Raw genomic sequence first — 24,851 nt, 5'->3', positions numbered from 1 at the left:
CGCTCTCTCATTCGGATGTGGGGTCAGTTCATTCATGTACCACTTCATTACTCGGATGTCACAAGATGCCGCATTCGTACACTCAACTCTATCTTTGTATCATGTGGTCGAATCATTCTCAATGGTGAACAAGCTTTTGGGAAGAAGTTAGCTTTATGGGCATACTACATCTTGAAATTACAGCTAACTTGTCTTAACCTATACAAACAACACGAACGATCAGTTAAAGGTGTATGATCAAACTTCCTCGAGATTGTTTTTGTACTTTTAAGACTCATCGTTCTTCTATTTAAATCATTAAGTTAACACCACATTAGTATATTCCTAAATTCTCAATTGTTAAATTAATAATATGATATAACAACGAATGAGTTGACTCACCGTTCGGGACCCATATCATAAAATAACAAAAATCAATACTCGAAGCTTTTCTTAAACTTCTATAATTCCAAAAATGATAAAAGGCAAAAGGTCCCGGTGAGTTGAATCTAAGAACCCTAAATTCCTTCCTAAACTAAGCAAAATAAATCAATCTAAATTCGATTTACAATAACCCTAGCCAATTGAATCTAAGAACTTTCATTGGACATGCAAATCTCTAGTTCACAAATGTTAAAATCTTCGAATCAAGTTGATTTCATTCCAAATGATATGAAACTCTTAAAAATTCGATATAACAACGTTCCAAAAGAACAAACTCCAAAAAGATAAGAAATCAATCTAAAAGAAAAGTTTTGGAATAGATTACCTTCATGATCAAGATCAAGAGTAGAGAAACCTCGTGATTTGAATTACTCCACAAATTAGCTCGATCAAACCTGTTTAAATGACTCTAACATGTAAATCTCTATCCCGTCATGATATCCACGTGGGATGAAAGACTACATACACTGACACCAATAAAATGAAGAAAAAAGGGAATTCGAAAAGAAAAAAGGGTGAAGTCTAAGGTGAATTGGAATTTTTGTTGAGCTCGTGTAGAGACGAAAATGAAGCCATGTGTGTGCAAGACAGTAACCCAGAAGAGCCCTCTTCCTATCGACACGATTTCTACAGTTCATCCTGCCAAGTATCATCCCATCCCCTGTTTCAGCCACGTTTCATCCCTTCCCACTTTCTCGCTCTAATTCCCCCAATTCATTCATTTTCTTTTAACACATCCCTCCAACAATCCCACATGCACTATCCTTTTCCATGTTGAATCCACGAGCCAAGCAACAGCAGCAGCTCAAAAGGGCCTCCTCTTCTGCCCATCCCAGCTCAAGAAAGGGCTGTATGAGAGGCAAAGGAGGCCCTGAAAACGCTTCCTGCACTTACAAAGGTGTCCGTCAAAGAACTTGGGGCAAATGGGTTGCTGAGATTCGTGAGCCTAATCGTGGGGCTCGTCTTTGGCTTGGCACTTTTGATACCTCTCATGATGCTGCCATGGCTTATGACAATGCCGCTCGTCGCCTCTATGGCTCTGACGCCAAGCTCAATCTTCCTTCCTCTGCTGCAGAGCCTGAGAAGTCTGTAGTAAACAATGGCGGGATGGGGTTTGGGGAGGAGGACGAAAATGGTGGGCTTTGGAGGTCTATGAGTATTAGCTTAGATGATTCCATTTGGGTTGATGCAGCCATGTCTTTGGATTTCCCTGTCATGGAAGATCAAAGCCTTTTGGCTGCGAATTTGGTGGATGGAAATGGCTGGGACACACTACAATGGTGCTTATGATACACATATGAACAAGGCTTGGTGGATAAAACTTGTAATTCTAAGTTGTATCGTTGTTTTCTCGTGTGGGATTCGTTTTTGTTTTGATTTTTGTTGATTTGGGGCTGTTTGGATTGAAAGCTATATGAAATTATTTTTGTTTGTACTTACAATCTTCCAAATAAGATGGAGACAAAAGAAGAACATGCCAAATGGACTATAAAACACACATTCAAAGAAAGTTATAATAAACAAAACAGATTAAGCCATGGAAAAAGCTCAATTCTAAGGGTTTTTTATTGTTATTTTTTTTCTCTTCTCTTCTGCACATTAAGCCATGGAAAAAGCTCTGTGATGGGTTGAAGAAGAAGAGATGATTCAGGCAGCTGATGAAAGGTGACTCACCGGAGCAGATTTTGCCAATTTTGAAGCTATCCATTGACGATTGTGCAGCCATAGGGCATCAGCTTCCACAGAATATTCATCTTGGTTGCGATGCCAAGCGAAGTAGGCGTGAGTTCTGTTCTTTATGTCCAGTGTGGCATGGCCGAAGCTGGCTTCACGGTAAGCTGAGTATCTTGGCTGTGGTTCTGTCATCCTGCATGGTTCAAAAACCAAGTCAAAAAAGCCTTAGCTGTTGAGTTGAAAGATTAAGAAGAGAAGTTGACGGGTTTCCGTGATTACTCTGTTACTAATCCTTCTGAGTTTCCTCCATCTCCAATGGTTATGTAAACTGGAGCATCTTGGTTACGAATTGGGGAACATAACCCATTTACAATGTTGTATGCTATATTTGATACTCGTTCCTGTTATGCAAGATCGGATATTCATATGATCAATTATTCTTATGATTCACCAACATTAACAACCTGTTTTTTCTGCATAAAATGGTAAAATGGTTGGATTTATGTAACAGCCAAATCCCTGGCTTGGCTTGGGTTTGTTTGTTATGCATAGCCGTCGGTCTCACAATTTTAAAATGTGTATGTTAAGGAGAGGTTTCCACACCCTTACAAGGAATGTTTCGTTCTCCTCTCCAACCGATGTGGGATCTCACAATCCACTCTCTTGAGGGCCAAGCGTGGCCATACAATTTTAAAATGTGTATGCTAAGGAGAGGTTTCCACACCCTTACAAGAAATGTTTCGTTCTCCTCTCCAACCGATGTGGGATCTCACAATCCACCCTCTTGAGGGTCAAGCGTCTTCGCTGGTACACTGTTCGATGTCTAGCTTTGATACCATTTGAAACAGTCCAAGCACATTGCTAGCAGATATTGTTCACTTTGACCCATTACGTATCGCTGTCAGCCTCACGATTTTAATTTTAAAACGCGTCTGCTAGAGAGAGGTTTCCACATTCTTATAAGGAATGTTTCGTTCTCCTCTCTAACCAAGGTGGGATCTCAACGGATTTGATAAGTATCTTGTTTTGTTTCCCATCACTTCTGTTTTTGTTGTTGTTTGTAAAGATTAGGCTTGTAAGTACTACTTACAGATCGTTCGTAGGCATGAACGTGACCCGCAAAGACAACATCAACTTTATAATTCACGAACCATGGCTCGAAGACCACTCTCATGCTTTCTCCCTCCATGTAATGGTGAACATAACTGCTGTACATTGGAGTATGCATAAGAACTATGAGCCACGGAGTCTGGTCCCTGTTTACCCTTAGCAGCTCACTCTCCAGCCATTTGTATTGGGGGCTGCTTTTCACTGCGAGAGAAAGGAGGCAAAAACACAAGCTTGAGCGTGCGATATAGATTTATTTGAAGTTTAGGATTCTAATTGTGTTGGATACAAGATGAACACGAACAATTCTCATCACTAGATAAGAGCTTTCTCGAGGTTTAGGTACGATCTCATTAAGCAACAAGAAGTATCATAATAGCAAAACAATGGCAACATAATCTATAACAATGAAGCTAAACAGGCTAAACAGAAAAGGGAAACGTACCATAAGATGAGTAAGAGGACAAGACAATTATATGAGCAGAAGCTCTCTTAATGGAGTACCAAAGCGGAGACGAGCCATCCAATGCATTATACGGGACACGGTAGCGATGCAAAAAAGGCTTAAACGGTTCGGTTTCACCCTGGAAAATGATCAAACCAATTCTGGTGAGGGTATGCTCTAAAGATTTGAACCAATCAACCATATCAACAATAGAGAAAAGATGTATAAGATTAATACAATGTCAGGAGCATAGTCGAGTTCATGATTCCCTGCAGTCCAAATCCAAGGTTGATAAGCTGCACTTCTTTCTACGAACCTCCCCCATGTGTCCCACCTGGTGTTGTCATGGAAGGGATAACGGTCTGCATACGACAGGTCCCCGACGAACAACATAGCCTGTCCTTTTGTTGGGTTTGATTCATAATGTGTAAGTGTTTTATTAGAATCATATGTTTGGCCAAGATCTCCTGCTCGAAGAGAGTCGAATAATCACAATCCTACCGAAAGCAATATTCAATACAAAAAGTAAGGTTAAATTACAAATTTAGTCCATATAATTTGAAATAAATTAGAATTTCGTTCTTATAGTGTGATGAAACCTCATTAATAGTCCTATTACCATATGCCAATGAGATAATCCTTTGCATTAACCCATTTGTTATCCAGTCGGCTACTTAACCCACACAATGTGCTAAATACAAAGACTACTTCATTGATATATTTATCACGGAATCAATCACTTCTATCAATAGTAAGTATTTGTGATGTTTTATATAATAGCTCAAACCCACCGCTAGCAGATATTGTCTGCTTTGGCCCGTTACGTATCGTCGTCAGTCTCACGATTTTAAAACACATCTACTAGGAAGAGTAGGAAGAGGTTTCCACACCTTCATAAGAAATGTTTCGTAGGAAGAGGTTTCCACACCTTCATAAGAAATGTTTCATTCCCTTCTCCAACCGATGTGGGATCTCACAATAATAGGGGTGGATTGTGAGATTCCACATCGGTTGGAGAGGGGAACCCTTCCTCATAAGAGTGTAGAAACATCTCCCTAGTAGACGGGTTTTAAAAATCGTGAGGCTGACGACGATACGTAACGAGCCAAAGCGAACAATATCTGCTAGCGATGGGCTTGAGCCGTTACACTTCCATCAAGCTACAAGGACAAACTTCTGGCCTTTAAAATCATAGGAACTAAACTCTAACTTCCAAACCCGAGACCAAATTTGTGATTCAACCAAAACGTACCTATAACACCAAAAGTATAAGGCACATCAGGGCCAATTTTAGGAGGGGTAACAAACCAAAACCTTCGTGTTAGACTTCCGAACCCGATCACATAGAAGTATTTCGTGTCGTACTGCAAAGGATCATAGAATGATCAAGCAAATCAGATGTATTCATATCGTTTTCAAATTCAGAATGTAAATGAAGCTCAATCAATAACAGAACACAGACCTCTAAATTCTCAATAGTGCAGTGGTGAATGAAACCAGATGTATAGTTGAAGTACTTATAGGAAACAACAGAGCCTTCAGCTTTGTTTCTAATCGGACTGTTTTCAGCCCAATAAACCACTCTGTTTGAACCAGGTTTCTCCGGTGTAACCCATGAGATAATTACACTCTTTCCCTCAAGACCCCCTTGTGTTATATGAACCTTCAATCAACAGCCACAAGAAAAACTCAGTCATGTAATAGAATTCGTGATTTTAGTGGTAATGATTCACACTTCTAAACATGATTTTCATGGATAAAAATCGATCAAGATGGATTGAAGATATGTTTCAGAGTAAAATTTGAAGAATACGATCGATTTCAAATAATTCACAGATTAGGCTCAAGACAAGCAAATGCAACGAAGAAAAACTCAAAGGCGCGAAGAAACAGAACAAAGCAAAACAACAAACACCTGTTGTGCGGCATTTCTACCAGGAGGAGGCTTGAACACATCGCTATCGAACGGCATATCCGACGCCACATAGTCATTCCTAACGTAACCGCTCGTGAATCCGCCATTACAAACGCCCAAATCGCACACTACAAAACCCAAAATTACAAGAACAGAAAATCCAGCACGAAACATGCTAATACCCATCGATCTCGGCCGGATTCCAAAACCAAATCTCCAAATCTCCAAATCCCTTTATGTAAATGAAATTAATCTCCGTGTGGTCTGATTCTTACCACACGTGAAGGAATGGGAGTGATTTGGTTCAATCGATAACGAACAGAAATTTAAAGAGAAACTGGAGTAAAGGATGATCCAGGGATGGGAAAAAGAGGGAGAAAGGTAGGGAAGCCATGTGGGTTCGTTGATGTGGTCGCGTGGGAGAGATTTTAGAAATCAGTTTGCTGCCATTTCAACGTGACAGTTGCAGAAGTTTGATTAAAATCCAAATTTTCTCCATATCTTCATGGAAGAGAATATGCAGTTCATGAAAAGAATATGCTGTTCTTAGTAGTTATTACTTACGTGGCATCATCATATCACCATCATTTATATATTAAATTCTTGAGAGAAGTCTCTAAGGTCGTTATGGTCCGGGCTCTAGCTCAAGTCGTCGGTCCATGAAACTCTATTACGCTCCTACGTTGGTGGCTCTATTAGCTAGCACGAGTTTGAATTAAAGAACGAGCTAAAACTCAATCAAGTCCTCCATTTGACTTGAAAATTGAACCTGACCTCCTAATCCATCCATTTCTGTCACAGGGGATCAGTACATTTCCTTGATTATCCTTTACAAATAAGACAATATCTGCTAGCGGTGGGCTTAGACGGGTAACAATGGTATCAAAGCTAGACATCGAGTGATGTGCCAATAAGGAGAGTGGACACGTGGTGGTGTGCTGAGAAGGATACTGGACCTCCGAAGGGGGTGGATTAGGGAGACCCACATCGATTGGAGAAGGGAACGAGTGTCAGCGAAGACGCTGACCCCGAAAGGAGATGGATTGTAAGATCTCATATCAGTTGGGGAGGAGAAAGAAACCGTCTACCCATTCATCTCTATTGTAAAAGTGTTATTGTGACTCCCAAAGTGGTATTAATATAATTAAATTTATCCAAACTCCCAAAATTTAACTTCCCGAATTGATCGGTGATCTAACAGGTAAAAGTAAATAATTTTTCGTCACAGTAATAATTTAAAATTAAAATATAATTCACCTCATCAAAACATAAATAAAAAAAAAAAATTGTGACCTTAAATCAAACCATTAATTTAACAATACAAAGCATATATGAATATATATATATATATATATATATACATATATATATAATGGCGGTTTTGGGATCTGTGGTCCCCACACTTTGGATAATCACAATATTACCCCTGGCCCCACCATCTATTTCCTCTTCCTTCTAGAAGAAAGAAGCTTGTTGTGGTAAAAGAACACGTGTCTTAAGGGAGTCAAAAGTTGGGTATGTGTTTTTTCTAAGGCAAGTCAAACATTTTCAGCCGTAGGATGCAGGAGTGGCTGGTTAAGAGACGGCTTGATGTGGCCGCTTGTTCTGCTGGTAACATGGTCCGGAGTAGACTGGATTACTGCCCATTCCAATAAGAGCTTCTTCTCTTCGCTCTTGCCCCACAGCACAAGGTATAGTCCCGATATAATTAGCACCGCCCCTATGATCCTGTACATCCAACCCCATGCTTAATCAAATATATTTTATTTTTAAAATACATTTAAATTTTAAATTTTTTTAATTATATTCTTAAAACTCTCAAAATAAATACAAAAATATTCTTAACGACAAAATTTATGATGTGATGATCGTGTCAGAAAAAATGGACGGTGGAGATTAAAAGAAAGAAAGATACAGAGAAAGGGGACGCACCCTCCCAAGTAAAACTCTTCACCCAAAGCGAAGGAAGCCATGAGAGCAACCACGAAGGTCTGAACCGGTTGGTAGACAGCCACAAAGACCGGACCACCTCTGTCAATGCACCATATCTGTACGGCGAACGCTATCCCGGAAGCCACCACCCCTGCAATCACGACTCTTTATAATAGTATGATATTATACCGTTTGAACATAAATTCTAGTGGTTTTACTACTAGAAGACCTCGTACTAATAGAGATGTATAAATTAGCTAATGTGTGACCCCTTTCCAACAATCCTCCTCTCGAACTAAGTATACTATAGAGCCTCCCCTGATGCCTATGGAGCCCTAGCCAATATAGGACTCCCTCCCAACCATCCTCTTCTCGAACAAAGTACACTATAAAGTCTCTCCTAGAGTCTATGGAGTGTTCGAACAATCCCCCTTTAATCGAGGCTCGACTCCTTTAGAGTCATCGAACAAAGTACACCCTTTGTTCGACACTCGAGGATTCTATTGAAATGGCTAAGTTAATGGCATGACTCTGATACCATGTTAGGAATAACGACTCTTCACAATGATATAATATTGTCAACTTTAAGGATAAACTCTCATGACTTTTACCAATACTCAATGTATGACTCCCTCCCAACAATTTTTACTCACTGCATAAACAATGCTGAAGGCTTCGGCGTCGGAGTGGAAGAGCCAAGCCTGAGCATCGCGCTCGAACGCGGTAGCGATGATGAAGAATTGGACGAGGCCAAAAAAGCAAGTGAATGACGTGACGGAGAGTCGAGCTGGGTACTTTTTCAGCACCGGAGCTTGTAGAACCAGCCACGCCGACCACGACAAGCAGTGTCCGAACAAGTACACGCACCCTAACGTCCAGCTTTTGCCCTTTGCGTCGCCTAGTGACGGGAACATTCCCGGCCCCATCAGCTTCCCCGCCGTGCTCTGCACCGTTATTGTCGTCGCCGGGCTGTAGACAGCGGGGCCTTTGTATAATGTGATCACCGTCGCTCCGGCCACGCAGCATAGAGTCCCTACCACCTTCGCTATGCCATCTTTCCGCTTTAGTCGAACTTGTTCTATCCTGTTGGGAAAAAATAAGAATTAATATTGAGAAATAATTCGTTGTTAATTTAAGGTTAAATTAAATAAAAAAGAAAAAAAAGTTTAATAAAATCATGGGTTGACTTCAATTTTTTTATTTATTTATTAATTTTTGCTAATTTTTTAAAATATAGATAAAAAGTAGATCACAAAGTATTAAGCTTAATTTTAGAAAATAAAAATCAAATAATTATCATACCACAATTTAATTTTTAAAATAATTTGATTTATTTTTAAAATATTGATTGAAAGTGAATAGAAAATGAGGCTTAATTTTAAGAACCAGACCTAAAACATAAATACTTATCCAAACAAACCTAAACAAAACCCAAAAAAGACAATATCGGTTAGCAGTGGGCTTGGACCGTTATACATGGTATCAGAATCAAACACCGAGCGATGTGCTAGCGAGGAAGCTGAGTCCCCAAGGAGGGTGGACATGAGACAGTGTGCCAACAAGGACGTTAGGTACCGAAGGGGGGTGAATTGAGGGGCCCAAATCGCTTAGAGAAGGGAACGAGTGCCAACGATGACGCTGAACTCCACAATGAGGTGTATGCCAACAAGGACGCTGGGTCTTGAAAGGGGTGAATTGGAGGGGCCCACATCGCTTAGAGAAGAGACCGAGTGTCAGCGAGGACGCTGAACTCCAAAAGAGGTGTGTGCCAACAAGGACGCTGAGTCTCAAATGAGGGTGAATTGGGAGGGCCCACATCGCTTAGAGAAGGGAACGAGTGTCAGCGCTGAACTCCATAGAGAGGTGAATTGTGAGATCCCACGTCAGTTGGGGAAGAGGGTTGACACGAGGGGTGGTGTGCCAACAAGGACACTGTACCCCGATCGGAGATGGATTGTGAGATCCCACGTCGGTTGGAGAGGAGAACGAAGTATTATTTATATATTATATAATTTAGTTTATTAAATTCTCGTGAACGAAAATTGTAGTAGCTTCATTGAATAATTTCGTACCGGAGAAGAACAGCCATGAGGAAAGTAATGGCAGGGACAGAATTCTGAATAGCAGAAGCAAAGGTTGGGGAAGTATTATCCAAACCCAACAGGTAAAACCCTTGATTTGCAGTAATTCTGCCGACGTAAAAACACAATCATTAGTGATTTAAACCAATCCCACAAGATTAAAATTACCTTTTTTTTCACTTTTAATTACCCAACGAGAGCGAGGAGGAAGAACTGAAGAACAAAGTTGAGAGTAAGCGCAGGCCTATCCTTCCTGCCCACACAAAAGCACAGTAAAAACAACGCTGTAAAACTGTTAAATCAGCTTACAATGGAGTATTATCTAAAGTTAAATTACTTTTCCATGAAATATGCAAAGGGAAGGAGGAGGATCAAAGCGATGACGTTTCGATAGACAGGAAAGACGAGTTTACTAATGCCCATATTCAGGGCAGCTCTAGAGACGACATGGAAGCCGGCGTAGCCGAATTGTAAGGCTAACATGGCGGCGTGGAGCTGGAACCTCTCGGGGATCGAACACGACATTCTCTTGTTCGAGACCGAGCCCGTGTCCGCCATTGATGGAGCTTGAAGAAGAAGGAGATGACGGTGGTGATGGATGAAGAAAATAAGAGGTAATGGTGAGGTATATATATGGAGAGGGGAAGAGTTGGGTGTACTTTATGGGATCAAAAAGACGGTTCAAGCCCACCGCTATCAAATATTGTCTGATTTAACCTAAATTGCTAGTAGATATTGTTCACCTTAGTCCAAGTTATAACAAATATCGTCCACTTTAGCCCAAATTGCCAGTAGATATCGTCCACTTTAGCCCAAATTGCCAGTAGATATTGTCACTTTAGCTCAAACGGCCAGTAGATATTGTCCACTTTAGTTCAAACGGCTAGTAGATATTATCCACTTTAACTCAAACGGCCAGTAGATATTGTCCACTTTAGCCTAAACTGCCAGCAGATATTGTCCACTCTAGCTCAAACTGCTGATAGACATTGTCCACTTTAACCTTAAATTACTGGCCGATATTGTCCACAACCCAAATTGCTCGTAAATATTGTGTACTTTAACCCTAAATTATTAGCAGATATTATTGTCCACTTTGGACCAAACTGGTAGCAAATATTGTCCACTAACCATAAATTACTAACCAACCTTGTTTACTTTGACCCAAACTAGCCGTAGATATTGTTCACTTTGACTCAGACTAGTCTTGACCCAAACTAGCCGTAGATATTGTTCACTTTGACTCAGACTAGTCCATCTTCACCCAAACTAGTAGCATATATTGTCCACTTTGACCCAAACTAACTGTAGATATTGTTTACTCGCCCAGACTACTAGAACACAGTGTCCGACTCAAAATTGTCCACTCACTAGAGATATTGTCTATTTTTGTCCATTACCTTTCGTTGTCAGTTTCACACTTGTAAAACATGTCTATAGGAACAGGTTTCCACACTATTATAAGAAATGTTTGGTTCTTTTTATGGATCTCACAATAAATTTAGCTCACGGACTTTTCTACATAAATCTAAATTTATTTTTGTGGATAAATTTTTAACTTTAAAAAATATTAAATAAATTCTTAAATATTATTTAAATTATGATATTATGAAAAATTTATAATTTTTTTTTTTAAATATAAAAAATGTGAGGAAGGAGAGAGGAAGGAGGAGAAGAGGAATAATGGAATTAATGACGATTAAGTGTGTTTGGTCATGGATAAAAAAATATTAAAATATTAAAATAAAACAAATAATAAATAATAATATGAAAAAAATAAAATAAAAAGTAAAGAATGAACAAAATAGCGTTACGCGCACGAGCGCCGGTGGTGGGCACTCCATGCATGCTCTTATTATTTTAAATCTTAATAATACAAATAATTAAATTATAATTTAGCCATTAAATAACGAAAAAAATTATTATTTAATCACTATATATATATATATATATTTTTTTTTCTATATATATATATAATAAAAATAATAAACATATATGAAAATAATAATAATAATAATATATCAGATATTTTGATGATTAAAAAAGAGCTTTTTTATTTATGGAAATTATTTATTTTAANTTTTTTTTTTTTTTTTTTTAATTATAAAAGAGAGTATTTGGTATTGGGAGCGCATGAACCGGTCGGACACCGGCCCGACCAAGCCAGTTGTGAATGTTTTCATTCAATTTTGTCTTCTCTTTGACTCGGGTTGGTCGGTCGGCCCTCACACTCACACGCCCGACAGCTATTATAGTTTTTTTTTTTCTCTTAAATTCATTTTCTTTTTTAAATATAAAAAAATAATCATAATTAAAATATTATATTATCAAATATTTGAACCATATAATAATTTTTTTTTTCGAGTTCGGGGAAGTTTTTAACCTCCCCATAATCTTCCAGGGATTCATGCTTATAGTAAAATTTTGCGACACAGATAGAGTAATACATGAATGAATCGAGATCACATCCGAATGAGAGCAATCTTGAAAATAGAATGTGTGAGATCCCAAATCGGTCGGAGAGAAAAACGAAACATTGTTTATAAGGGTGTGGAAACCTCTCTCTAGCAAACCCGTTTTAAAAACCTTGAAAGGAAGCCTGCAAGGAAAAGTCCAAAGAGAACACTATCTTCTAACCGTGGGCTTGAGGTATTACAAATGATATTAGAGCTAGACACCGAGTGATATGTCAGTGAAAAGACTGAGTCCTGAAGGGGCTTAGACACGAGGTAGTGTGCCAACAAGGACGCTGGGTTCCAAAGCAAGGTGGATGTGGGGTCCTACGTCAACCAGAAAAGGGAACGATAATTGTTTTCATTAACGTTAATTTTTACCTTGAAAGGAAAAGGTAAAAGTAAGATGTTGGGGAGTAATAATGAAAGGCGCAGAGGTAATTAAAATTAAAGTGAATAATTAGCAATAATTATGTTGTTATAAGATAATAATAATAAGCATTGATTAATTAAAATTGCATGCTTATTTCTCCATTTTAGGGAACAAAATCAATAACCAAATTGAATGCAAATGGATTTTTGTTCATTTTTCTCCAAACATGCCTTTAATTTCTCCCAACCACATTTGTAGCTATTTAACAAGGAAAATTAATTTAATTAATTTTTTTGACTAATTAATATAGTTTAATTTACGGTAAATGTGACGTTCCAATAAATGAGGGGTACATGAATGAACTAAGAATCATCTGAATTAGAGAGATCCTGATGATCGAATGATTGAGAAATACTTAAAAGAATTGAAAGTTACTATGTATACGAACAATGTGCACCTTCTTTGTCGGTGGCTCAATCATAATTAAGCGTGTTTTGCTTAGAGAAATTCTATGTTCGGTGACCTCTTTGAAATTTTTCTAAGATGCATGTGAGTTTGAACAAGACATGTTGGAAGGACTCATGTTGGTTTGTGAGAATTGAGGAGTAAGTAACGTAACTATGTCGCAGGAAAATATCAGAGCCATCAGATGTTGAATCTGGACTCGAATCGTAGAGATATAGAGTTAGAACAATAATAGACTATGGTTAGGGTTAGGTCCAGGGTTAGGGTTAGGGTTAGGGTTTGGTAGTTTATTTGCAATCATAATCTCAAACCCTGATGTGTCTCTAACATGACATTTCACGTATCTCTTTTCGAGATACAGATCGATATCAATATTTTCATCATTATCTTCATAAGATCAAAAAAACTTCAAACGTCTTTGTTGATGTCAACGTTTAACACCTCAAATACGATTCCTGGTCCACTTAGAATCAGAATAATAATAGGTTAGGGTTAGGGTTAGGGTTCGGGTTAGGGTTAGGGTTAGGGTTAGGGTTCGGTACTTTGCAACTATAATTCAAGGCACGTAATGGGCATTTGTTAGTGGTTTTTTCATGGGCTTCTCTTTCATTCTTTATCTTACCCTAAAGTGATAGGGACATGGTAAGGACGTCCAATAAGCAATGGAGTAAGCAAGGCATTGGCTAGGTTCACTGGCCGACAAGTTAAGGGCAGCTACTAGAACATGTTTGGATGATGTCTTAGACAAAGAATTAGACGTATGAACCAACAAACCCTAAATGGGACTATTGGTTGGAAGATTATATAGAGAAGCTTTCGTTTCGTGCTCTTTGTAATGATTCATACTCGAGCAACATCGAACCTCTTTTGACGCGTTTAGGTTAAGCTGAGGTAAAGTTATTATAAATTTACGTGGGAGTTTGTGCTTTTTATTGTGGCAAAAAGAGATGGTTAGGTCGGCGTTTTCGTATTTAAGAGTTGAGTTCGGGAGAAAAAGACAAAAGGAATTGAGTTGTTTGGTTTCGTTTAATTGTTTTAAAGAATTGGGTTTGTTTTCATGTCATTTTCTCCGTAATGGGTTTCATTTACAATTTTCATAACTTAGCTTAAGTGAGGCGGGGGTGAGGACGGGGACTATAATCTCGCCCCTGACTTCATTTATCTAACAGTGAAAAAATATTCTCCACTCCCTCTCCATCCCCTGTCTAAACGAGGAATTCCCTCCTCCTTCGGGGTGGTTCCTCGACCGCGCGAATAAAATGGATCCCTAGGTGACAATAATAGTTATAAACTGTCCCTGAAATGTTATGGGTAGCTACAATTTGCAAGCCACCGACTATTACGTTTATATTAAGAAAGCCTAATCTCCGAACAAATGGTACTTCTCTTTCTCAAGCTCGTCAAAAGCGTACAATACATAGTTTTTGTTTGTGGATTATGGCTCTTGTCACAATCATCTCTTTGGTAGTGGAAGAAGAAGATGAGCGTGGCTATATCTCTCCTCGAATGTGTCATCAAAACCAACATTCGTATCTTTTTTAAAGATTTATCCTGTCACGTCAATATTCACGACAAATGGTTCTAATGTGAGAATTAATCGGAGCGTATTTATAATATAAGCACTCAATTTTTTTTTACCAAATCGTCAATTTCTCAGCTAAATAATGTCGTGATTTACGTCTCCTAAAGAAAAATATGAATTAATTTAGGATAACATGACCAATAGATTGTAATTTATCACTTTTTTCTCAATCTCGAACAGTTTTCTACACATAATTAGAGATGTTCACAGGGTAGAGTGAGACTAGGAACCCTTCCTTTTTCTCGTTCTCATCTCCTATTTCAACTCTCTCATCCCCTCGAAAATTTTCATTTATTTTTGCATGATCGAGGTGGAGATTCTCTATGGAAGATTCACGAAGATTGGATTCTCTGGATAGAATTTTCCCATTTTTAATAGATAGTTTTTATTTTCCAATGTATAATATTCTAATAAATCCAATAATATTTCATAATACGGGTGGAGATTTGACGGAAATGAAGTATATAATCCCGTCTTTAAATCTGTTTAGTTGACACCTTTCTCCACTTCCTCTCACATTCTGAGTCTAAATGGGAATTCTATGCCCCGTTAGAAGCGGGGATTTGGGGGTGTAGATGAATTGGAATCTTAGTTGAAAATGTGTTAAAGTGAGAATTGACACATTAGTTGGAATGAAACATTACTATAATGGAGTATTCAAACACCCACTCAATGAGCCTCCACCGTTTTAAGTCCCTTTTCGATCTATGATAAATGGGTGGTGTCATGATGTCAAGTTTGAACAGAGTTTATTACGGAGAAAAGCCATGCAAATTATAATTTGTTCCCTACACAAGGCTCGGATTAGAGTTTGCAAATTGCTGTCATCTGTACTTAAGTAAAAAAAAGGTACATGAATGAATCAGAATTAAACATGAATGAAAACGATCATGAGTATTGGATGACTAAAAAAAGTTTAAAATGATTGAAAGTCACTTATATACCACCAATGTACATCCTTTTTTTTCGGTGGCTCAATCATTGAAATTCCAAACTTGCATGTTTTGTTTCAAGGCAATTTTATGTCGTGTGATTTTTTTAAAAATCTTTCTAAGAAACATGTGAGAGAAGACAAAACATGCTGAAAGGACTCGTGTTTGTCCGTGATGGATAATTTTCACTCTCAAAAGTGAGGAGTAAGTAGCATGACCCGGTCACATAAGAATATTAGGGTCGTCATCAAGCATACATATGACCCAAGAATTCGACCAATCTAGATTGTCAAACCATAAAAGTTGGGTTCAATTAGTTTTTTTTCTTTCCGCGTTCAAGTTACGAGTAGGTTGACTTCTTTTTTGTTGAGTCAATCCAACCAACCTACAAATAAAGTTACAATCTAATCCAATTCTACTCTACCCTAAACATGTTCCCGTTTCATTTTTTTCATTAAAAGTAAATAACAAGAAAACTCCTATTTTTCTTAACAAAAGACAAAGAAACAAGAAACAAGAAACGAGAAACGAGAAACGAGAAACGAGAAACGAGAAACGAGAAACGAGAAACGGGCAACGAAAACACTATCAAACGGACCCTAAATTCCTAATTTTCAAAGAAAAGAATCAAATGACCAACCAAACACAGCCTAAATATCTCATATGAACAAGTATGAGATATATTTTCAAATCAAACAGCCAATCAAATAGCAAATTCTTGAAGAAACTATAGCAAATTTTAAGATAATGAACAATCAATCAAGATCTTGGCATGCTCATAAAAGTCATTATACAGATACATTTAGCAACTTCCGACCATGTACGTAATATGCATAAACATGACATAAGAACTTCCCCCCAACTTTCATTTCACCTTTGGTTTCACTTCAGTATAAAGCTGCCTATCAATTATTTCATTTCATCCTCCCATCTTTCCCTCCCATGAAATTATAACAAAAGCAAAATCCTTTCTTTTTTTCTTCTTAATTGGCAGATTTATTCCAGATCGTTTCCACCTACCCCAAAGAGAAGGGAATGTATAAAATGATACAGTCGAAAACGAACCTAGTCTCCGCCGGTATCCTCGACCGATTTCTTGTATTCGGGCTTAAGCTCGTAGGTTCCTTGATTAGTCCCTCTTTTGTTGTAGACACAAAGCTCATTCAGTATCTCTTTCAAGAATTGCTGCATAGAGAAGGCACACCAATTGTTTTGAGCACTCTGACATCCTTTTACATATAACACAAAAGCCTAGAACAAATATGATGAACATTTTATATAACCACAAAATTTATAATCTCTTATGTTTTTTGATCTATAATGAAGTTTTGAGTTTTGGGGAAGGGAAGGTTGTATGGTGTCTCGTGTATGTCAAGAGGGTAATATGCCGATCTTCTCAGTCAATATCGTCCGAAAAAGCATAATATTTTTTCAAAAACATTGATAAATGAGGAAATGATGAATAGACATACTGCAGGTTGATCAGTCTCTTGGACTAGCTGCTTTAGGGCCCAATTCGGCTGTCTTTCAAATAGCTTGAACATTATATCTTCCAGTTCCCCACGATCCCTTCTAGTTCTTTTTACTTCTGGTTGTTTAACTGGCGCCACCTTCCTCTTATCCTGCCATAAATGATTAATCATAGAATCATACTTCGAACACGAAAGTTCAGAAAAACGATGAAAGTAAAAGCAGAGAAAAGATGTACCTTTGAAGTTGAACTGATCAAACCCACCATACCAGGCATTGGCCTCATATGCACCCCACGGTCGTTGTCTATCACCTTACCACCACATAAAGCAAACTTAAAATGTAAAATTGATAGCAAACATGGAATGCTAAAAGGGAAGTATGGAAGAAAAGGGGTTTTGATGATGTACTTGAATTTGTCTATTCTTGACCATGGACTTGTTTGTCCTTTCACGGCACAATTTCCCGTACATTTCAAGATTTTCACTATGAGGCTTCATATCGAATTTATGTTCTACCTTCCCTTCCATTGACATCTTACCTACAAAAGAATTTTTTTTGGAGTAATCTTTAAAGAGTCAAATTCAATAACGAACAATCAAAATGATAATTCATGAGCTGATTTCTGTGCATGCATCTTCATTCTAACTTGAAGCAAATAGTTTTCAAGCTGATTTCTATGAAAGATTCGTGGGAGAAACCATTATCCATAACTTTTAAATATGCGGGAGATTTGAACCTTTGACCGCTTGGTCGAGGGTACATACTTTTGTCAATTGATGTTAAAGGTAAAAAATCAGTGTTGAAGAAGAGTTAGTGAACAACGCAATAGATTATTTTGGCAAGCTATCCTCGACAAACAACAATAAGAGGTCTCTCTTCCATAATGTTTGTTGCAGAGCCATTTTCTCAACTTGAAGTGAGTGGCTAGAGGGACCTATTGGGGAGGAGGGTATCCATGAAGCAGCTAAAGACTTGTAAATTGAAAGCCCCCTAGATCAGGCCAATGCGGTATAAGTGCCGAAGTGTTGAAAAGGAATGAAAACCCAACATTTTCAAAGAAAATTGCAGAGAGATCCAAGATCTCTTTTCGGAAAGTGGGTCATCAGCAAATGCACCAACAAAACAAAAAATATATATATATATATTATAGTGAGTAGACCAAGAAATTCAGCTAACTCCTTGTATAAAATGAAGGCTACGAAGTTGGTTGGGAAGTCCTTAGAGAGGACAAATTACAAAAGGGAAGGAAACACGAGCCCGGGCCCCAATCCAGGAAGATTACAGAAAGCTTTCTGAAATTGGAACAGAGAGAATTTAGACTGTGTTGAAAGGAACATAAAATTTACCGCAAAAAACAACAATAATAACTTGGATTGACGAACATAAAATTTCAAATGGTTCTCCCTCCATCCAATTCCAAAATATTATTGCTCCCTATTTAGAAGCCTTTTCATAGACTAGAAGTATGGAGAAAACCCTAAGGGAGACTTCACTTGGAAGAAGAGTGGAATCAACGACTCTCAAGTCTCACCTTCTTATGGAAGAATAGGGGTTGGGAATCTTAGAGACAAAGAAAGACTATAAAATTCACATGGAAACGAGGAGAATGCCCTATAGAAGAGAGTTCATTGGAGCAAACTTGGTTCCAACTCTCTTGGGTGATTCATACGGAAAATTGGAGGTAACCATAGATGTTATGCCTTGAAGCTTCATCTTTATGAGAAAAGATGCATATTTATCAAAGTTTGGAATCGAACAAAATTTGTTTTCTGGAAGATATTAGAGCCAATACTAGTATACAGAGAACCTCCTCCCCAAAATTTATACTATGCCAAATACTAAAGATTTCTTATCAAAGACATTTGAAGAGAGAATTCTCAAGGCAGGGATGTTAATTTGAAGGGGTCCTTTTTCACAGAGAAATTGAGAAGAGGAACCACTGGAACCAATTAAGTACGATCAGGCTCTGACTTGAAGAAACAGCTCATTTGTTGTAAATTGAGCACTTAACTACTTAACAACTTGAATCCAATTGCATGAAGTCTAAGTTGAGTATCCAACTGAAAACGTGCATTTGTGGTGGCAAGTTCCCAAAAAGAAAAAAAGTTCCATATATCAGGTCCATCATCCAAGGCATTAAAGAGTTAAAAAAACTCAAGAAAATATCTCCTCCATTATCTCCGCTCAGTCCTAAAAATAAGAAAGAATATGGGGGTAAAGAACAGTTTTTCATTCGTTACGAGTTTGTGACTAACAGGTTGCATCCCTTCCGAAAAATTTTGGGCTCAATTTCTGGTTCCCTAACAATATTGCTGATTAGCTCCCAGAACTGCTCTCATAGAATTGACTTAAAAGCTAATCTTATTGAAAACCACAGGTAGAGCACTTTTACTGTCTATTTAGACAAAAAGGGCCAATATGACATTTGGTGATACTTTTAGGACTAAATTTAACCCCACAGTGGCCTCTCCATTTGGAGTGTTTCTTCTATGGAATTTTTGTAACCATTTTTTTGTTAGTTTAAGGAGAAGCCTGTCTATACCCACCTTGGCAAAGGGATACCTTTTCCTTCTGGCCTCTATGCTCTATCCCTTCTTGTTTCAATGAATTTCCCTGTTCTTTATTTAAGAAAATACAAATGCAATAAAAATGAAATGAAGAATCTACATCATCATCAGTCAAAATTGATGTTTTATTACTGTTTGTTAACAGACCTCAGTCAAAATTGATGTTCTTAACAGAAACCAATAACCAAAACAGGAAGAAACACTTCTCGAAATCAGGGATATTCTTATAAAGCCACATTCAGGATAACAGTAACGCCGGAAAAATAAATAATGGATTTCAGATGTGGATCATGATGCTCACCTTGACTTGCCTCAGAAAAGACACACATGGGGACAAAGTCTTTGAACATGTTTAAGGAAAAACTTTTTGGCACGTTTCCAGTCTCAGTTCCAGCCATCTCCATCTTGAACTGGGGTACATTTTGAAGCATGTAAGGGAAAATAGTGTCGGAAAAAAAAAACAATAAATAATGAGCTACAGGCTACAGTCACCATCATTGCTGGATATGTAAAATAAATAATTTGCTTCCTCTATATATATGCATCATATGTGTATATCTGAGAGTGTATAGCCCAACAAAGACTAAGAGAGTACAGAACTGGCAAGCACAAACAACGGAAAGAAAAAATTAACCAAAGCAAAAGAAAAAAAAAAGCAGAAAATATAGAACAGCGACATAGAAATAACAGAACACATAATGATTGTTTTTTGTGATGAAAAACCAAAATTTCATTAATATAATCGAAAAAATATTGAGTAGAGCCAAACAATACAAAAAGGAAAAACTGCAGAACCACCCAGAACTATGGAGTTTGTTACAATCACACCCTTGAACTTTCAATTTGATCAATTAGCCCCCTTAATTTGTTAAATGTTGCAATCATACCCTTGAACTTTTAATTTGATCAATCAGTTTTTTTTACTTGATGAGTATTGCAATCAGCTTCTTTTGTTAGTTGTTGTAAAGTTACAATTTAATTGGGTTTCACATGTGTGTCTCACATGTTGGGAAAGAGCCATCCAACGAAGAAATGTATTTGGATCCAATATGGACGCGTTATGAGCACTCTCTGGTCAATATGGAGAGAAACAACTTCCAATAATTTTGATGGAGGAAGAAGAACTGGAAGTACATATGGGAGAAAGCTCAGTTTAACACCTCAATATGGTGTACCCTTTCCACTATCCTTAGTAATAATAATTTGTTTGTCATTAACACCATTTGAGAAGCCTTTTTGTGATCTCTTCGAGTGAGAAAAACACCGACAAAATGTTTGTTAACTAAGACGAAGGGGAACTGTACTTTGTCCCTTCACTTTCATTGCACATCATGCACCAAACATAGAGTGAAAAGAGTGTTCCTAGCTCTAATTTGTCTCGAGTGTTAATACCACCGTGAATGAACTCCCAAGTGAAGATGTTAACTCTTTTAGGACACTTAAAACCTTACAAATGTGATTTCAAGCAAACGCATCAAGGGAAGTGAGGGCCTTAACCACAGCCAAAAAACAAGGTTTCACAACACAAACCAATGGAGATATTATCCGAGTACGCAACCTTTCATGAAGATTTAAGATTCATGATTCAAATAGTTCAAAAGAAGACTTAAATCTTGCACAATTTGAGGCCAATGCTCGGTAATTACGATAAATGAACTAATAAAGAACTTTGCAAAAAGTATCATAGATTCAAGCTACCCCTCCCAAAAGATCAAAGTTCAAACGAGAGAAAATCTAGGGTTATCCTTCCACAATCAAAGTCTCGATCAAATTCACAATCAGAAACGATATAATTCACGAGATTCAAAGCCAACAACAATTAAACCTACTGAGAAAACTCGAGAAAGAGTTTAATTAGTTCGCCGCATAAACATCAATTGTTAAAAATACCTGGAGAGAAGAGGACTCGTCGGATTGAAGAGGATCGAGAGAGAGAATGACCTTAGCGAGAGGAAGAGGATCAGATGGAGGATGAGACTGCCATGACTTGGCGACCAACAACGGGCACTTCATCAGCCACACTGATCTATCCGCCTTCCCGGTATCCAAGTTACTGCTACTACCGCCGCCGTTCTCATCTTCCATATCTATCAGATTACGGAATCTCTCTCCCTCTCTCTCACGTTTGAACTTTCGCCGGCGAGATTTCTGCAACTCTGTTTTTGTTGAGACGACGGAGGCGTAAAAGTCCGTAGACGGAACTGGACTGGACCCTAAAGAACTGGAAGGCGGTGGTCGGAAGGAGCTTTAATATTACGCAATCGATACCAGAAGAGTTATCGTACAACTGCTCTAATCTGGATACTGAAATAAGCGTCCTCGTATCCATTTTTGACTTTTTTGTGGTGGGGATTGTGATTTACTGTGTTACCGACCGCTTCTGATCATTGCTCTGAACCCAAGGAACATTCTTTAGATGATATTTAGATTTAGGTTACATATGCAATGGACTCATCCACTATTTATAAGGGTTTTTATAAGGGTTTATAAGGGTATGAAACCTTTTCCTAACAGACGTTTTAAAGCCTTGAGGGGAACCCCGAAATGAAAAGGCCAAAGAGGACAATATCTATTAGCTGTGAATCTTGGTCGTTACAAATGATATCAAAACCAAACACCAGACGATGTGCTAGTACTTTTAAAGCTTTTAGGGGAACTTCGAAAGGGAAAGTGGGTCGTTACAAATCGTATCAGAACCGGATATCGGACGATGTGCCACCACTTTTAAAGCTTTAAAGGTAAACCCGAAAGGGAAAGCAGAACCAGACAGCGGGACGATGTGCCAGCGCTTTTAAAGCCGGAAAGAGAAAGCCCAAATAAAACAATATGGGTAATTACAAATTTAGATTTTTGAGTTTATTTTGTAATAAATCTTAATAATTATTTTCAAATAAATTATTTTAATAAAATTATACAAACTTCCAATACTAAACCTTTAGTCTACGTGTTAGGGTGGAATAAATTATATTAAATGAGTTATAAATTTTATAATTATTGATAAAACAATAATATTCCTTAAATTTTAATTTTATTTTCATTTATTAATAAGCATGTTAATTTAGCTTTTTAAAATAGATGATTTTAATAAAATTATACAAAATTTTAATATAAAGAGTTAGTATGGTTATTAGAGGTGTACATTCAATTCGATAACCCAGACCAACCAAATCCGAACTATAAGTGTGTGGGGTGGGCTGAATAAGCATTTCGGGTAGGGTTGAGTTCATTTCTTTTGACCCGAACGGAATCGGTTCGATTTCGGGTTCGTGAGCAAACCCTTCGAATGGATCCGAGACAAATAAAAATATATAAAATATTTCGTATTAATAGGTTTGCCAGGATCGTATTGAGGCCAATTTAAAAACATTCACGCTCGAGTTTGATGTTTCTTTTAATTATTTTATTATAGTTATACATGTTGGAATAAACAATAATAATAATAATAAATTATAAAATATTAAGGAAAAAAATGAGAGGAATAAATGTAAAATAAATAATAATAATGAAGAAAGTAGGAAAAAAAAACCTGAAAAAAATTCAAACATATTAATTTTTTTTTTAATTTAATAACATTTCTAAACTATTTATAAAAGATTATAAGTATTATTAAAAAAATTCAACATAAAATATTATTTAAAAAATAATCGATTTTAGAGATATATTTTTTTTAATATTTTATCCAAAATATCTGTTCTTGGACCGGACATTGCAGTTACTGTATTTTTCCATTCGGACCAAACCGAACCGCTACGTGGCATCAAGGTTGCCAATCACATCGCGGTCTATCCATTAATTATATCTCCAAGTTGGACTACCTAAAAATATCTCTTATTTTCTATTATTTCTTATTTATGTTTAATAATTTGTTTTAAATTTTTTAATTATTTAATTTTTTTTTTAGCTTTTAAATAAAAAACTTTCAAGATCGAGTGGTCGTGGTGGGAGCTTGTAACATAAGTTATTGGTTATGTCGAAGGAAAACGCTTGTTGTTGTAGAGGAACGTATAATCATCAGTCCGAGAAAAACCAACTTTGAAGAAACTGTGTGCACCGTGCATTAGCTAAAGTTTGTAGATCAACCAGTTTGGTCGGTTTTTTCAGTTTGTTCGAGTCTGTTTCAACCGTGTTAATATTTTAATTTAGAAATAATGAATAATGATTACCATATTTTTTTATTTAAAATATTATTTGATTTCAATTTAAATTAAGATATTATTTATTTATAGAAGAAATGGATATAATTTTTATTTTTATATAATATCCGTCAATTTTGTTTCAAACTCGCACGGAACTGAGCCAATCAGAATCGGATACGTGGCAGCACTGTTGCCGTTCAATCCATCGCGGTATTTCTCCATTTATATGTAGTCGATAAGCCCCAAAATATCACGAAATCCGTATTCCTGTTTCACAGTACCAATGGAGCGCCTCACTGTAATCGCTCTCTCGTTTGCCATTTTACTATCGGCGACGGTAGCGTACGGCGAATCTTCCGACCAAATCAACGGCGCCGAAGACGACGATCTACTGATTCGTCAAGTCGTATCCGGAGCCGATGATCGTCTCTTAACAGCGGAGCAACACTTCCAGAACTTCAAACTGAAGTTTGGAAAGACCTACGCTACCGATGAGGAGCACGATTACAGGCTCCGTATCTTCAAGGCTAATCTCCGCAAAGCCAAGCGCCACCAGAAGCTCGATCCTGGCGCCGTCCATGGCGTTACTCAGTTCTCCGATCTCACTGAGGACGAGTTCCGTAAAAATTTCGTTGGAGTAAATCGGCTCCGTCTTCCTGCCGATGCTCAGAAGGCGCCGATCCTTCCTACCGATAACCTAGCCTCCGACTTCGATTGGCGCGACCACGGTGCCGTCACGCCGGTCAAAAATCAGGTATGAGTTATTTCGGAATGAACTTGTTCAAGATAAGTCTATAGATGACATCCGATTTTGATTTCTTCGTTTTTCTGAGAGAAGTGTGTGTTCTTGATTATTTAGGGTTCTTGTGGTTCGTGCTGGTCTTTTAGCGCTGTTGGAGCGCTAGAGGGAGCTAATTTCTTGTCAACTGGAAATCTTGTTAGTTTGAGCGAGCAACAGCTTGTGGATTGTGATCATGAGGTTTGCTCCCATTCCTAATCCCCTGCCTTGGATTTATTGCCTTTTTGTTTGAATTTCTGATTGTTCATTACCTTATAAACTATAATTTATTTTACGGATCTAACGAGAAACATGTTGACGTTTTGGTAATTCGCTGTTCGCGATAAATGAATACTTCACTAAAAATACTTTTCCGGAAAGAAATGAATAATTATATTTGGAGTAGGAATTAATCAACTGAAAAAAATATATATGAATTACAAGATTTTAAGTGTATATATATACACGCATATACATACATATGTGCGTGTATGTATGTCTAAATCATATATATA

At 37.5% G+C, this 24,851-nt stretch overlaps 5 protein-coding genes across 6 annotated transcripts in view; 2 read left to right on the top strand and 3 right to left on the bottom strand.

The window, feature by feature from the left end:
* Nucleotides 1-748: 748 nt before the first annotated feature.
* LOC111798924 (dehydration-responsive element-binding protein 2D-like) lies at nucleotides 749-2,066 on the top strand. The gene has a single exon (XM_023682277.1). It carries the CDS (start codon nucleotides 1,195-1,197, stop codon nucleotides 1,711-1,713), a length of 519 nt encoding a protein of 172 aa, XP_023538045.1. The 5' UTR covers nucleotides 749-1,194; the 3' UTR covers nucleotides 1,714-2,066.
* Nucleotides 1,821-6,094, bottom strand: LOC111798923 (purple acid phosphatase 2-like). Its single transcript, XM_023682276.1, has 8 exons — nucleotides 5,565-6,094; nucleotides 5,112-5,312; nucleotides 4,902-5,013; nucleotides 3,887-4,116; nucleotides 3,650-3,788; nucleotides 3,188-3,408; nucleotides 2,377-2,498; nucleotides 1,821-2,290 (listed from the first exon to the last, which is right to left on the bottom strand). Exons 1-8 carry the CDS (start codon nucleotides 5,748-5,750, stop codon nucleotides 2,071-2,073), a joined length of 1,431 nt encoding a protein of 476 aa, XP_023538044.1. The 5' UTR covers nucleotides 5,751-6,094; the 3' UTR covers nucleotides 1,821-2,070.
* A 759-nt stretch (nucleotides 6,095-6,853) lies between these two features.
* On the bottom strand, nucleotides 6,854-10,160 carry LOC111798305 (protein WALLS ARE THIN 1-like). 2 transcript variants are annotated; one of them, XM_023681365.1, is made up of 6 exons: nucleotides 9,915-10,160; nucleotides 9,768-9,830; nucleotides 9,569-9,685; nucleotides 8,149-8,579; nucleotides 7,497-7,647; nucleotides 6,854-7,292 (listed from the first exon to the last, which is right to left on the bottom strand). In XM_023681365.1, the coding sequence occupies exons 1-6, from the start codon at nucleotides 10,133-10,135 to the stop codon at nucleotides 7,103-7,105; spliced, it is 1,173 nt and encodes a 390-aa protein (XP_023537133.1). In that variant the 5' UTR covers nucleotides 10,136-10,160; the 3' UTR covers nucleotides 6,854-7,102. The 2 variants fall into 2 exon arrangements, with proteins under 2 accessions (XP_023537133.1, XP_023537134.1); XM_023681366.1 differs by having other exon boundaries at nucleotides 7,497-7,652; nucleotides 8,154-8,579.
* A 5,967-nt stretch (nucleotides 10,161-16,127) lies between these two features.
* LOC111798413 (transcription initiation factor IIF subunit beta) lies at nucleotides 16,128-21,712 on the bottom strand. The gene is made up of 6 exons (XM_023681537.1): nucleotides 21,313-21,712; nucleotides 19,724-19,832; nucleotides 17,263-17,393; nucleotides 17,091-17,165; nucleotides 16,855-17,004; nucleotides 16,128-16,567 (listed from the first exon to the last, which is right to left on the bottom strand). The coding sequence occupies exons 1-6, from the start codon at nucleotides 21,505-21,507 to the stop codon at nucleotides 16,448-16,450; spliced, it is 780 nt and encodes a 259-aa protein (XP_023537305.1). The 5' UTR covers nucleotides 21,508-21,712; the 3' UTR covers nucleotides 16,128-16,447.
* A 2,090-nt stretch (nucleotides 21,713-23,802) lies between these two features.
* LOC111798412 (cysteine protease RD19A-like) overlaps nucleotides 23,803-24,851 on the top strand; it is a 2,818-nt gene continuing 1,769 nt past the window's right edge. The window contains exons 1-2 of the mRNA XM_023681535.1: nucleotides 23,803-24,312; nucleotides 24,418-24,537. Of these exons, the coding sequence (XP_023537303.1) occupies nucleotides 23,842-24,312; nucleotides 24,418-24,537 (591 nt within the window). The 5' untranslated portion in view covers nucleotides 23,803-23,841. The remainder of the gene's footprint in view (nucleotides 24,313-24,417; nucleotides 24,538-24,851) is intronic.

The sequence above is a fragment of the Cucurbita pepo genome, chromosome LG07 (assembly GCF_002806865.2).
Source record: "Cucurbita pepo subsp. pepo cultivar mu-cu-16 chromosome LG07, ASM280686v2, whole genome shotgun sequence".
NCBI classification, from domain to species: Eukaryota; Viridiplantae; Streptophyta; class Magnoliopsida; order Cucurbitales; family Cucurbitaceae; genus Cucurbita; species Cucurbita pepo.
This window is presented reverse-complemented; position numbering and strand designations above follow the sequence as displayed.